General features: G+C 35.5%; 1 protein-coding gene across 1 annotated transcript; it reads left to right on the top strand.

Moving 5' to 3' along the window:
• Window positions 1-522: 522 nt before the first annotated feature.
• Window positions 523-10741, top strand: LOC114729350 (endoplasmic reticulum metallopeptidase 1). The gene is made up of 21 exons (XM_028916348.1): window positions 523-958; window positions 1340-1425; window positions 1631-1732; window positions 2390-2496; window positions 2600-2700; window positions 3310-3397; window positions 3738-3826; window positions 3978-4117; window positions 4214-4379; window positions 4483-4612; window positions 4791-4887; window positions 5515-5644; window positions 6237-6296; window positions 6398-6516; window positions 6767-6891; window positions 7551-7775; window positions 7957-8117; window positions 8909-9072; window positions 10031-10113; window positions 10201-10286; window positions 10441-10741. Exons 1-21 carry the CDS (start codon window positions 746-748, stop codon window positions 10582-10584), a joined length of 2616 nt encoding a protein of 871 aa, XP_028772181.1. The 5' UTR covers window positions 523-745; the 3' UTR covers window positions 10585-10741.
• The last annotated feature ends 3134 nt before the right edge of the window (window positions 10742-13875 follow it).

Raw genomic sequence — 13875 nt, 5'->3', positions numbered from 1 at the left:
TTCTTTGCCCATTCTAGATTTTAAAATGCTAGCAATTCATTGAAATATTTCTTTTTTAATTCAACGTGCAACGAAACGTAAGATCAAGACGTACATTAATATAACATTCCAAATGGGGAAAGGAGAATATAAATTAAATTCACCATCTGGGAAATATTCTAAATGTGGAAAAGAGAATTAATGAGGAGATAAATTAAATTCACCATAGGGGACACACATTAAGGGCCTGTTTGGGTATCCCCAAACCGTGGTTTCAGAAGCACTTTTCCGCAAAACGAGATAATCTCCTCCACATATTTACTTCGTAATCCGTAAAAGCACTTCTGAAACCATGGTTTGGATTCTATCCAAACACACCCTAAGGTGACTTTTACAAAATGAATGATTTAGGCATGTGTGTCACAAAGAAAGCCCTAATTTAACATTGTCTTATATCGATTAAAATTCATTTTTCGGACTCCAAAATCCAAATGGAAATTGCTTCGTTCCCTCCTTGCTAATAAGCTGCTTTGTCTGTATTCGGAGTTCATGAAGTTGCCTGTCTTGTTGTAGCTCCTTTTGAGTAGTACAATTTCAGCTTCTTCACAGGATTCCTTCACGAAACCGGCGATTTCTGTTTTATTTTATTATTTGGCGAACTTCAATCTGTGTGCGGTGGTATATGGACAGACATAGAAGACGCGCTTCCCATCTCTTTTGTATCATTCTGCATATTGGGTTCACCCACTGAGAATTCGAGTTTGGAATGGCTTTCGGGTTGGACTCCCATGATGTCTCCGCCTTCAAATTCTTGTTGGTCATGGCGGTATTGTACGGTCTCTTGTCGATGCTTGCTTATTCTGTCACTCATATGAAGTTTATTAAGCCACTTGAATTGGACGCGCCTGTCGATCGCTTTTCGGAAGCCAGAGCCATCGAACATGTACGAGTCTTGTCGAAAGAGATCGATGGTCGTCAAGTAAGCCAACAGTTCTATATCTCCTTTCTTTTGTGCTGAATGCTGAGAGTGTGGGCGAAGAAGTCTTCTTTTCTTGGGCACATGGGAATCAAGATACAGGGGATTTGAACGACTTTATTTCTTTGAATTTCTGCTGTTTACTTCGTTAAGATAAGTAGGGTATAAAGGAAAACTTAGCGCTGGTCTTGATCGTTTGTCATGAATCATTTTCGAGGAGGTCAAACTTGAAACGAAGTAGCATGTGGGATATAGAATATTTTTTTACATCTCTGTTGGCATCAATATAAAGTCACAGTGACCGACTTCTCGGGCAGATTAAATCTGGCTTGTTCCTAATGTCCGTGCTATTTGAGTGTTGACTGTTTGATGCATTAATTGTAGGAAGGACGTCCTGGATTGAGGAAAGCTGCTGAATATATCAAGGGTCAGTTGGAAGTAATAAAGGAGCGAGCTAGTTCCAGTGTCAGGTTGTGAACTGGTGACGCTACGCTACTTTGATGTTGAAGTTTTCTTTTAAACTTTATCTTGCCATCTGTTTCTCTTTCTCTTTTGCCTTTTCCCATGTGTTGCTCGGCAGACTTCAATCTTCAATTTGAAGACAATATATGTTCTTTTCCCCCCATCTTTCACAATTGAATGTTCACTGTTGTTTCCATAATCTTTCACTTGCAGAATTGAGATTGAGGAAACCACTGTAAATGGCTCCTTTACTATGATTTTTTTGCGGCACGGCATAGCTCTGGGTTACAGGAACCATACAAATATTATTATGAGGTATCCTGGCATTTGATTTGTTATTTATATAGGACCTTGAATTCTATGCATTTGGTAAGCAGGACTTTACCTCTATTACACGTGCTATAACCAATGTTGTTTTGTTCCAATTATTTCCTCAATCCTTTTGGAATATTTATTTGTGAATGATAACTTTCCTCACATAAAGAACTTTGTTATTTAATCCTTGAAGTAGATCGCGGTGTGTATGTGGGAAAGTCGTGTATGTGGGAAAGTCAAAACCTTTTCTTACCCCAAGAGACTATATATATGGTATGAAGAAGAATGTAGATAGGTGTTGGAAGAAGAAGAAAAAAGATAGAAAGATTTAGATAGGCAGGTAGATAGGTAGAGGACAGAAAGGTGGGGAGAGAGAGAGAGGCCATAGAAGGAAGAATGAAACTTCAATATAGCATTAACATTAACAATCCTCATTAAGCCAACAATCCCTCCTCCCTTTTATAGCAACAGGCTAATAGCTACTTCATAACTAACCAACAATAATTAACTTTCATTCCGTACAACAATGATCACATCAATATATTTGACAAATTGTTTGTTACCTTTTACGTTGTGCTATTTGGTTTTTCTGTATTGTATATGGACCTAATAATACAGTATTTGTGTTACATGGGTTTCTGTTTCAATTTGCAACAGGATATCATCTAAAGATTCGAAAGACACTGATCCATCAGTTTTAGTGAATGGGCATTTTGATAGTCCGCTTGGTTCCCCAGGCGCTGGAGATTGTGGTTCATGTGTTGGTAGGTATTGACTACATTAGAATCTTAATTGAATAGAAGGGCTGTATCCGCACATCCTTACTCAACCACACTAAGTGTTTTGTATTTATTTATTCTCATTCAGCATCAATGCTGGAATTGGCAAGACTAATTGTGGACTCTGGTTGGGCTCCAACCCGCCCTGTTATTTTCCTCTTTAATGGTGCTGAGGAACTCTTCATGTTGGTAAGACATTATACAAATATAAGTTCCATATTGAAATTACAATTCATTGTCATTATTTTTATCATTTCGAGTTTCTTCTTGCTTCTTAGTTCTCAATTATATTGTTATCTTGTGTTCAATGGATGCAGAAGCATGACATTTAAAAGTTAAATGCTTATAACTTCATCAAATGACTAAGCACGGCCATAAAATAGTGATGATATTATGGCTAGTTGAAAAGTGATATTTATAATTTGCTTGGTCTTGTATTGATTGAAAAGTATGACATGTTGAGGAGGGGATAGAATCTTTTGCTGTTTATAACATAAGACTTGGTTTGGAACACTGCATAAGCTTAGCTAGAAGTTGTCGATCTCTTACAACATCACAAAGCTTTATTTTCATCATATGCGCATCAAAATTTTCATATTTAGATTGTCTAGTAATCAGTATCGTCTCATATGGATAACTTTTACATATCCCTTTTCTTCATCTCCCTTTCTCTGCTCTTCAAAACACACAAAGGCTCTCATGAGTCCTGACATGGGAAGACATGTCTCTGAGGGTAAATTTTACTGGTCTCTACCATATTGGAGCTAATCAAGTATCATTTTAATGTTGATTTTAAAGGGTGCACATGGGTTCATGAAGACACATAAGTGGCACGATACAATTGGAGCTGTTATAAATGTGGAGGCATCTGGGACTGGAGGACCTGGTAAGATGTATTCCAAATTTCCATTCCAGTATTATGCAATTTTTTTAAATCAGATTTGTAAAAACCATTCCTCAACAATTTCCCAAGTCTTTAAGTTTATCAGCTCTTTACATGTTACCGTTCGTGGCGTTTGAATTATTGATCTGTAAACCTTTTTTGGGTCCTTCACTGACGCCTGACACTCGGCATTACAAACATGAGAGGGTATATTTGGACTAATTCTCTTTTTTAGAGGGAAATATTTGTCTACGTATTTTCTATACATTCACAGTGTGGTATTTAAGAATCTTAAGTGAATAATGTTAAAATTTGAATGGGGATTTTCTATATCAACATGCAGATTTAGTTTGCCAATCTGGACCTAGTTCTTGGCCGTCTAATGTCTATGCTGAAGCAGCAATATACCCTATGGCTAATAGTGCAGCGCAGGTTTTCCCTAGCTCCCTCTACCTCACTCTATATGTTTCTGATTCCAACATTTGTGCTGTCAAGTCATGCATTTGTGTGTTAGTTCCCCCCCCCCCCAATTTATGTTTCCTTTTAAACAATTCAAACATGAATTATTTTTATCAATATGCAGGATGTTTTTCCTGTTATTCCTGGAGATACAGATTACCGGATATTTTCCCAAGACTATGGGAATATTCCTGGGCTTGACATCATCTTTCTTCTTGGTGGTTATTATTACCATACCTCATACGATACAATAGAGAGATTACTGTACGCATCTTATCCACTCTTTTGATTTAGATATTCGAATGACATTTTGTATTAAGTTGCTTCCACCTCATACTTGGTGGTTTCCTATGTCTCCAGACCTGGAAGCATCCAAGCGCGTGGTGACAATTTGTTCAGCATTATCAAAGCTTTTGTTAAGTCCTCTAAGCTAAGAAATATCTATCAACCAAATTCTAGTGAAGTTACTGCAAGCACATATGAAGATGAGCGGGCAGTTTTCTTTGACTATCTTTCGTGGTTCATGGTACACATTATTTGCTCATCAAATAATATACCTGGCAATATAATCGTCAGTGATGTCTCATTTTGCTCTTCTGTTCCTTTGTGTTTTAATCGTGGACCTTCAGATATTCTATTCCAGAAAAGTAGCTTTGATTCTTCACAGTGTTCCTGTCTTCATCTTCCTTATCTTGCCTTTCTTCCTGACACGTAGTCGGTCACGCCCATGGTCAGCAACGTCTTGTGATTTTATTAAAGGTAAATGTTCACTGCTGATTCATATATAGTGTTGGGTACTTCTTGTTTCTGTTTATATGTAAGTGTTCTTATGTGTCTCCTTATATCTACTGGTGCTTTTGAATCTGTACTCTAGGATTATTGAGGCAATTACGTGTTGATCATTTTGCATAACATTTTCAATTTGATGATTTTGCAGGATTTCTAATTCATACTGTAGGGATTATATTGGGGATTGTTGTTCCCATCATATTTTCTTTAATTAAAGTTCAGTTCTCTTCTCAGACAATGAATTGGTAGGTTCGTTTCTGGTTAGTGGGTCCTCATTCAATGCAATTCAATTTGGAAGATTCAGATTTAGAGTTATTAATCTGTAGTTTTTTTAAAATGATAAATTTATTTTTTTAAAAGTGATAGTTGCTTTAAATTTTACATCTATAAAAATACAAGTTATTTTAAATATAAATAATAAAATAAGATTAAATCTGGATAGTCTAAATACAATTTGAAGCATGGAATGTGATTCCCTTGTTGAACACCTTCATGTTTCCGAACTTCTTTTGTTTTGGACTTTTGGTTGATAAGTAACAGTTTTCATAAACATTTCCCCCTTTTGGTGATAAACTACCTCCCAACCTCGCTTTCAAAATTTTGTGCTACGTTTTTGTGATAGTGGAGGCTGCAATGTTAACCTTTGACTTCACTATTTAAATTTTGCTGAAGGATCAAAATAATATGATGAAGTAACTGGAAACTCCACCATATTAATGATTGATCTACTCTTAGTTTTTGGCAATAACTTTTTAGAATCTGTCGTTGTAGAGTACTTTATGATGATGAATAGCTTTCAAGGACATTGTGACTCAAATAGGATTAAACACTGGTTTTCATCCATGCTTTTTTAACAAACTGGTAAAATGCAGGTTTGCACGTCCGTACTTGGCTTTCATGATGTATATACCCGGCTCACTTATTGGTCTTTTAATTCCCAAAATAGTTTGGAGACACTTTCCCCTAACTCAAGGAAATTTAGTTGCCAAGGCGGCAAAAGAGGTAAATGGTGTATTGAATTTTTTCAACCAAATTTTGAAGGATGACGTGTCTATTGTGTTAAGAATTGTTTTTTTTTTAAATTTTTATTTGTAAATAAACCTGTTGAGTGTAGACTATGTTTTACTCATACCTTTTTATCGGTGATTTTTTTTTTTTTGGGTGGGTGTGCATGTGTGCTACAGGCACTTTGTCTTATGACAGTGACATTCATTTCCCCCCAATATTGATGCATATCAATGCTTCAGGCAAATTAATGCAGTTTGAATATGTGGGCAGATGCCCCTTAGGCTAAGCAATTTTACCTTGTCTGTATCTTTTTGTGTGGGTTCTTCTACAAACTTTTTTCTGAGTTGTTGAGCTCAATTCAGTTATTTCCTTAGTGTCAGGGGGAAAAAAATCAAGTTCAACTATCTACCTTATTCCTTGGTGTGCAAACTTGTCTATTTGAGCTTGAAATTTCTTCTGAACATTTTTGCTAATGAAATATATTGTTGGAAAAATAGGCATACAACTTGTGAATTAATTGAGAGCTGTATTTGTTCTATTGTTTTTGGTTGATGATTTCAGTTTGTCTTGGTGATGTGAGTTGCAGGCATTATCTGACGAAGGATGGTTCTGGGGAGCATTTGGATTTTATGCTATATTAACTGTGGTACGTAAAATTGGCATCAATTCAAACATTTTGGTCTTATAACTGGATAACATTTTCTCTTCATTTTCTTTTGTATGGCTTAACAAGTTTCTTAAAAACAGGCTTACCTTGGAGCTGGATTGAGTGGAGGTTTCTTAACTTTTGTGACATCAACTTTCATGCTTCCTGCATGGATATCGTTCTGCTTATCAGTGAAATCTTATGGACGCCAATCTCTCAGGTTACTTGTGAATTTTTCTGCTATTTGTAACTAGTCTCTTTTGCAACTTTTGTACAACTAAATTCTCATATCTTGCTTCACCTTTTGTCATGGAGGTTTGCTTTAATTCCATTCCAGTAACAAAAGTTTGACTGGCTTCTTCCCACCCTGGATTTCTTTGTTGTTTATCTAATCATTTTTTATATGTTTATCTCTTCTTACAGCAGCTACTTGTACTTTCTGATCAATTTTCATTTTCCATTTTTTCCAGGTCAACAATGTTTTACATGATACCTCTGGTTCCATGCCTTGCATATTCTGTTTATTTTGGCGGCTTTTTCTCTGAGTTTGTAATTGAAAAGATGGGAATGATGGGTGCTCTTCCTCTGCCCTGGGGTAATTCCTGAAATTATATGTCATCCTGAGATACTAACATGCAACATGAGCATGTTCACATGTCAAATTTTAGATATACACACAAAACAAAACAAAACAAAACAAAAAGGCTTTTATCTAGTGATGCTAAAAACTTAACCAAATTTATCTATATTATGGGTATTGAGAACAAGACATTAAATAATATTATTCATGTTCCACCAAAGACAATGAGGCATGAATTGTTATCATCTCCTCATCCTATGCATGTTTGACAAGTCAGCAGCATGTCATGGCAGTCTGGTATCTGACAACATATTCTTTACTTTATAGTATCCAAGTCTTCTGTCCAATATTCCCAAGGTGTTATGTAAGTTGGGCTTCGGGCTATTTTTAAAAATATTTCTTAATCATAGGAATCCAGTTGTTTGTATTTCTTAATGTTGACATATAATACATATTGTATGTGCTTATATATTCTCCTACGGGTGCATGCATAAAGATGTGTCAGTATTTATGTATTGAACCAAATGAATGTATGTTGGTGTGTTGTCTTACTTGAGGTGGTTTTTCTTTGAACCCGTGAGCAAGACATTATCCAGATCTTTTAGAGAACTAAAATTTCTGCTTTCATAAGAAAAAATGCTTGCTCTTGATCTTTTCTATACTTTTTATTGCAGGGAAATACGTGCCTGACCTTGTTGTAGCTGCACTAATTGGAATCGTAACTGGTTCGTGCTTGGGCCCTCTAATGCCTATTTGTGGCCATTGGCTGGCCAGAAAATCAATCTTGCAATTTTTGCTGCATCTTAGCGTGGTTGCCTTGGCATTGTCATCTCAATTCTTTCCTTACAGCGTTTCTGCACCTAAGAGGGTTGTTTTCCAACATACTTTTCATACTGCAGGTATATGCAGCTGGCAAATCTCTCATTTTTTTCCTTCTGTCTTTTAAAATATTCCAATTGTGTAGAGCACAATAACGCTGTGTGATTTATGTAGCAAAACCTACCTTGTTAGACAAGGCTTGTTGTTGTTTAAAGCATTCTAACCTTCTTTTTTTTTTTTTCCCCTTTTGTGGTGTGGCAGGCTCAAGTGAGATTGCGGAAGCCACTTATGATTTTTCTGTGGTGGATTCCAATTCTTTACTTTTCCTTTTCAGACATGCGCCTGAAGTAGCGAGGGAGTTGGAAGTTCCTTCTGAGTTTTCATTTCAATCTGCCATGATGTCTAAACGCCAAAATTGGATGGCAAGTTTCTTCGTCATTGTTTTTTTTTTTTTAAATTTTTAATTATGCATATTTGATTACTGGGTTTTTTAAATTCCCTTGAGAACATAGGGAGAGTGAAAGAAGACTATTAACCTGGTGTAATTAGTTCCGACCGCCTATATAAAATGTTGTTCTAGGGCAAGCCAGAAATTTCCTCTTTTTTTTTTGGGGGGGGGGGGGATAAAATCTGGAGGCAGTTCAACTTTCTGGAATTGCATGTCATTTTACTGAAGAGCGTATTAAGATTCTTAAAGGAAGATTTTCTTTTACTCATTCAATCCTTAATGTAAGACCTAATTAACTAATTTGATTAGATTAATGATGTCAGTTAAATTAGTTAATATGATATATATATATTTTTAAAACACTTTAAACATTCCTCAATTCCCTCCCTTCCTTCCTCCCTCTCTCCTCGACTTGATTATTGTTGGAGAAACATTAATAGGGTTAATTTGGGAAAAAACTGCTAAACATGTGAAATAAATCCTATATATAGGAATATCATCAACTTCCTAATTAGATCTTACATTAAGGACTGGAGGAGTATCATTATTTTAACAAATACTTGATTGTTTACGTTAGTAACAGAACTCTGAAGGGGCTCCCTTCAGCGGACTGTTGATTAGTCAGTATTTGTCATCATTCCTTCACCTGACTTTTAGAATTATGTTTTTATCATATATTAAAACCACCGTTATTTTATTCTTTTCTTTTTGATAGTGATATTTTCCTCGGGCTAGTGTGTTAATGGTGTGGCAATTTTGTTGCAGGTGATCTTTCCTGTTTCTTTTCTCTTTTCAAATAGCCTGAAGTTCCCTGCTAAAGGGGATGATATATTGGAGAAGTATGAATTTTTCCCCAAGTTGTCTGTTCAGAAGTCTTATTCTAACTCTACAAAGGGACTGAAGAGAGTTTACTTGGAGCTTTCTTTAGGGTGAGTGGAGTATGTTAATTACTTCTGTGAAGTTAAAACCGCAGACGCACAATTTTTTTAGTGTTCTGTGTGCTTTCCTGTTGTTTTCTTTCTTAGTGCGTTTACTTAAAAATCATTCTGGTAAAAAAAAGTAATGAAAATCATTATGATGATTTCTCAATCGCATGAGAACATACATGTTGTGGTTGTTAATATAGAATAAAATCAATAGCTTAGAAGTACTAATTATATCAAGGGTATACTGTTGGTTGGATTATTGGTCTCCTTTTTATTTCTTTGTTGGGTGATCCTCCTGAGCTAGTGCTTGTTACCTGGGATATACTTTCTTGTTCTTATTGGGAAATAAGCTGTGATCGTCTTCTGGGTTTGGAATCCATTTCTGGATTGGTTTCGGGAACAAAAAGAAGAAAAAAAATTGAAGTTGAAAGATTAATGCATGATCATCTTCTTCAGCAATCACAGGATAAGGGTACGTGTTTGGATGAGACAAAATGGAGGGGAACGAAAAGAAAGGGAAAGCTTTATTGAAATCTTCCTCTTGTCTGGGAGGTAATTAGGGAGGGGAGGATAATAGACGATTTTCAGATTATACCTCCAAACCTAAATACATCCAAAGCTGCCTTCTTTTATGTGTTATAAAGTCCTCTGATACAGATTTTGGTCGAGAAAGTTCTCTCAGACAAGGGAAAGGAAATTTATTTTTTAACTGTTCCTTCACTGCACTCCCCTTTTTCTTGGTGGAGATGGTTTTTTTCTGAAACCAGTGAATGTCTTGCTAGCCATGTTCTCGCTGCACTTCTATTATCCTAATCTAACAGCTGGCTGTTCATTGTACCTTTTGAATCGAAATGGTTCCAAGGAAAAAGTTTCATGGATAGACCCCTGAGGTCTTTCCATACCTACCATACCTACATTAGCCTAGGATTTATGCATCTGACTGGATCTATCTTCCTTCCAGCTCCTTAGAAGAGGTCTGGGTTGCTGTTCTCAATATAACTGGTCCTTTATCCAGTTGGTCATTTGCTGACAATGTTCTTCCAGGTATGAAAAATTGTTACTTCCTCCACTTTGGTTTTGATTTGATATTGTCTTTTCATTGTATAACATATAGTCTACAAAAATTCACAGTAACCGAAACAGCTGATAGCGGTCCACCTTCATATATATTGCGACTTAGCGGAGCCAGCGACGAGGATTGGAACTTCTGGTTAGAGGTAGGATTTGATGCTGCTTCTTAATTTTAAGTAGTAGAGTTTGATGCTTCAATAAGTCCCTTGGATGGCATTTGATACTTGATCATGCTGATTTCCATTTGACAAGCCTCAGGATAAAACTCACATTGCTTAACTTGTATCTTGGTAATATCAGGCTAATAACTCTCAAGCATTAAGAGTGGACCTTGCCGTATTAGACCAAAAACTGGCTGAACCAGCAAAGAAATTGAAGGGTCTTTTCCCAGAGTGGGTTGATGTTCTTGCCTATTCCAGTTTTTTGTCAAGTTATATATTTTAATTCTTTAATATTTAGGCAAGCCCTATATCATTATGTGTACTATTGGCATCAGAGCTGTTTGGAGATCAGATTTGTATACGGTGATGAATCATAATCTTGTAAAGGGTACGAATTGTGAAATTCACCCGTTTGCCCTTACTCTGTTCCAACTTACGTTCCCCCCCCCCCCCCGCCATTTTGTGGAAAGGTGTCGCTCTTAAGGGTTAGATGCATTTAATTATGTGAGATTTAACATGTAAACAATATAGGTTTACATAAGCTACGTTTCTAGACATGTTTTATTGAATTTCAATGAGAAGTTACTTTATTTTCGTAACTATTTATTTCATAAATCTAAAAATATTCAAATGGAAAGGGAATGTTGGATTTAAATTTGAATAAAATGTTTAAAATAAAATTTATCTGTTTTCTTCCTTCTTTTTTCCCTCCTTGCATTCTCTTCAATCTAAATGTACGTCTTAAGGCATCTTGATTGATTATTGAGGTCATTGAAAAAACTAGGGAAAAACAGTTTTAGCTGGATGCAAATACTTTGTGCAGAGCAGAAGCTGCGCGAGCGCACGCATACAGACCCCAACACTGCAAGAGTTGGCGAAAGGGAGTGGTTTTGATGGGCCAAATAATGGAAGCATGTTTCAGCAAATTTTGCTTCTGATCTGCGTGGATGGAAAGAAAAGTTGGGAGAGAAGAAAATGGGAGGAGAGAAAATAGAGAAGGAAAAACTAGAGGAAAAACGTTATCATTCCTCTTGCTTAGATATATGAGAAAAAATACAGAGAGAAGAAAATTAATAAATATCTAAATGATTAAAATATTCTTATCAAATATATCATATTTAAAATTAAATTAAATTAAATATTGTGATAGAAAGATTATACTAACATTGGCATCATCAAATAATTAAAATCAAGTTATTTGGTTGATATACATTTTCAGATTATTATATTTTAAGGCCAAATTATTTAATAAAAATATTGTTTTAAGATAAAAAAAATAAAAAATGAATAAATTTTTAAATATAATAAAAGAAAATAAATATGAAAAGTAAGAGATAGTAGGTGTAGTTATGAAAATCTTGTTTTCCTTTCCAAATCTCTCTATATATGGAGAGAAAATTTGAAAAGAAAATGAGGCATAGGACTCATCTTATTTTCTCCCCCACTTCCTTCCTCCCACATTTTCTCTCCTACCCAAGCAAGAAAAAAGTTGTTTCCCCTCGTGTTTTCTTCTCTTGTTTTCTTTCCTCCCTAATTTTCCCTCAATCCAAGCAGGGGGTTCATTTCTTTATACTCCGGCAATTGTCTTTTTGAAAATGTGTAAACTGTAAAGGAGGATGCAAAGCTCTTTTAAAATATGCTTACAGGTTTACCTCGTTGGAAAAAATAGAAAAATTACTATAAGATCTCAAGCAAAGGAGATAATTACCAAAAAGTCACTTAAACTTATCATTATAAAATTGTTCTATTGTCACTAGGATCTTTTAATAATGTTTTTTCTTTGGGACTTCATAGCTATTCTCCCTTTAAAAATTTTGAGAAAAGTAATTTTTTTTAAAAGAATCTGATCGATTCAATCAAAAACTTTTCCCTTTTTCCGGTTTTAACCAGATTCTGTTGTAAAACTACAAGAAATAAGGAGAATGAAGAGTAGAAAAGAAAGCAAGAGGTAGAGAAGACAATGGCCTTTTCTCATTCACTTTGGTTCAAGGTACAAATGCCTCATGTATGCCCTCTATTTATAGGCCTCCAAGCATTGAAGTCCTATACTAAGGTTACAAAGGAATAAAGAACATCATAATAGCATTAACAATAAGAAACTCCTCCCAAAAACATTCATTAGGGAGGTTATGTAGTTTATGACACTTGAAGGTGAGGAATCCTATGAGAATTCTAAGGGTTAGGGGTTATGGACATCCACTCATGCAATATTCATAACACTCCCCCTTGGATGTCCATAATGAGTATTGTGCCTCATTAAAACCTTACTAGGAAAAACCCATTGGGACAAAAACCCAGTGAAGGAAAAAGAGTACACAATATTTACTCCCCCTAATGATAACATCATTTTAAGTCTTTAAGCCTGCGCATTCCAATACCATACACTAACTTCTCTAATGTTCTAGTCGGCAGTGTCTTGGTAAACAAATCAGCAAGGTTGTCACATGAGCGAATTTGTTGAACATCTATATCACCACTTTTCAAAAGATCATGAGTGAAAAAGAACTTTGGAGAAATATGTTTTGTTCTGTCTCCTTTGATATATCCTCCATTTAATTGAGCTATGCATGCTGTATTGTCTTCATATAATACTGTTGGAATCTTCTGTTCAAGGGAAAAACCACACATTTTTTGAATATGTTGAGTCACTGACCTCAGCCAAACGCATTCTCGACTTGCCTCATGAATTGCAATTATTTCCGCATGATTTGATGAGGTAGCTGATAAAGTTTGTTTTGTTGAACGCCATGAGATCGCTGTACCTCCACAAATAAATAAATATCCTGTTTGAGACTTGCCTTTATGTGGATCTGATAGAAATCCTGCATCTGCATAGCCAATTAATTGTGATTCTGATTCATTAGAGTAAAATAATCCCATATCAATTGTCCCTCGAAGATATCGAAATATATGCTTAATTCCATTCCAATGCCTTCTTGTTGGGAAAGAACTAAATCTTGCCAATAAACTAACAGCAAATGCAATATCAGGTCGTGTTGAATTAGCAAGATACATTAATGCACCTATGGCACTGAGATATGGTACTTCAGGACCAAGAAGTTCTTCCTCATCTTCTTGAGGACGAAAAGGATCTTTATCCTTATCCAGTGATCTTACAACCATAGGAGTAGATAACGGATGTGCCTTATCCATGTAAAATCGCTTTAATACTTTTTCAATATAAGTTGATTGATGGAGGAAAATTCCATTTGCCAAGTGCTCAATTTGCAAGCCAAGGCAAAACTTTGTTCTTCCAAGATCTTTCATTTCAAATTCTTTCTTTAAACAATCAACTGCTTTTTGAAGCTCTTCAGGAGTTCCAATTATATTTAAATCATCCACATAGACAGCAATTATAACAAACTCTGATCCATTTCTTTTTATAAAAACACATGGGCAAATTGGATCATTTTTATAACCTTCTCTCAACAAATATTCACTAAGTCGGTTATACCACATTCTTCCAGATTGTTTTAATCCATATAAGGATTTATGCAAACGAATTGCATAATTTTCTCGAGAATTCTTACATGCCTCTGGCAATTTAAATCCTTCAGGGATTTTCATATAAATC

The sequence above is a fragment of the Neltuma alba genome, unplaced genomic scaffold (genome assembly GCF_004799145.2).
Source record: "Neltuma alba isolate B1F8T4 unplaced genomic scaffold, ASM479914v2 tig00012629_pilon, whole genome shotgun sequence".
Classification (NCBI taxonomy): Eukaryota; Viridiplantae; Streptophyta; class Magnoliopsida; order Fabales; family Fabaceae; genus Neltuma; species Neltuma alba.
Note: the sequence above shows the minus strand (reverse complement) of the source record. Positions and strands in the feature narration are given on the sequence as shown.

Bases quoted from the DNA above. Each gene is read 5' to 3' on its own strand.
- LOC114729350 (XM_028916348.1), top strand. From the start codon at position 746: ATGGCTTTCGGGTTGGACTCCCATGATGTCTCCGCCTTCAAATTCTTG. The intron at 6,892-7,550 runs GTAATTCCTGAA...TTTTTATTGCAG, and splicing joins TGCTCTTCCTCTGCCCTGGG to GGAAATACGTGCCTGACCTT. The intron at 8,118-8,908 runs GCAAGTTTCTTC...ATTTTGTTGCAG, and splicing joins CTAAACGCCAAAATTGGATG to GTGATCTTTCCTGTTTCTTT.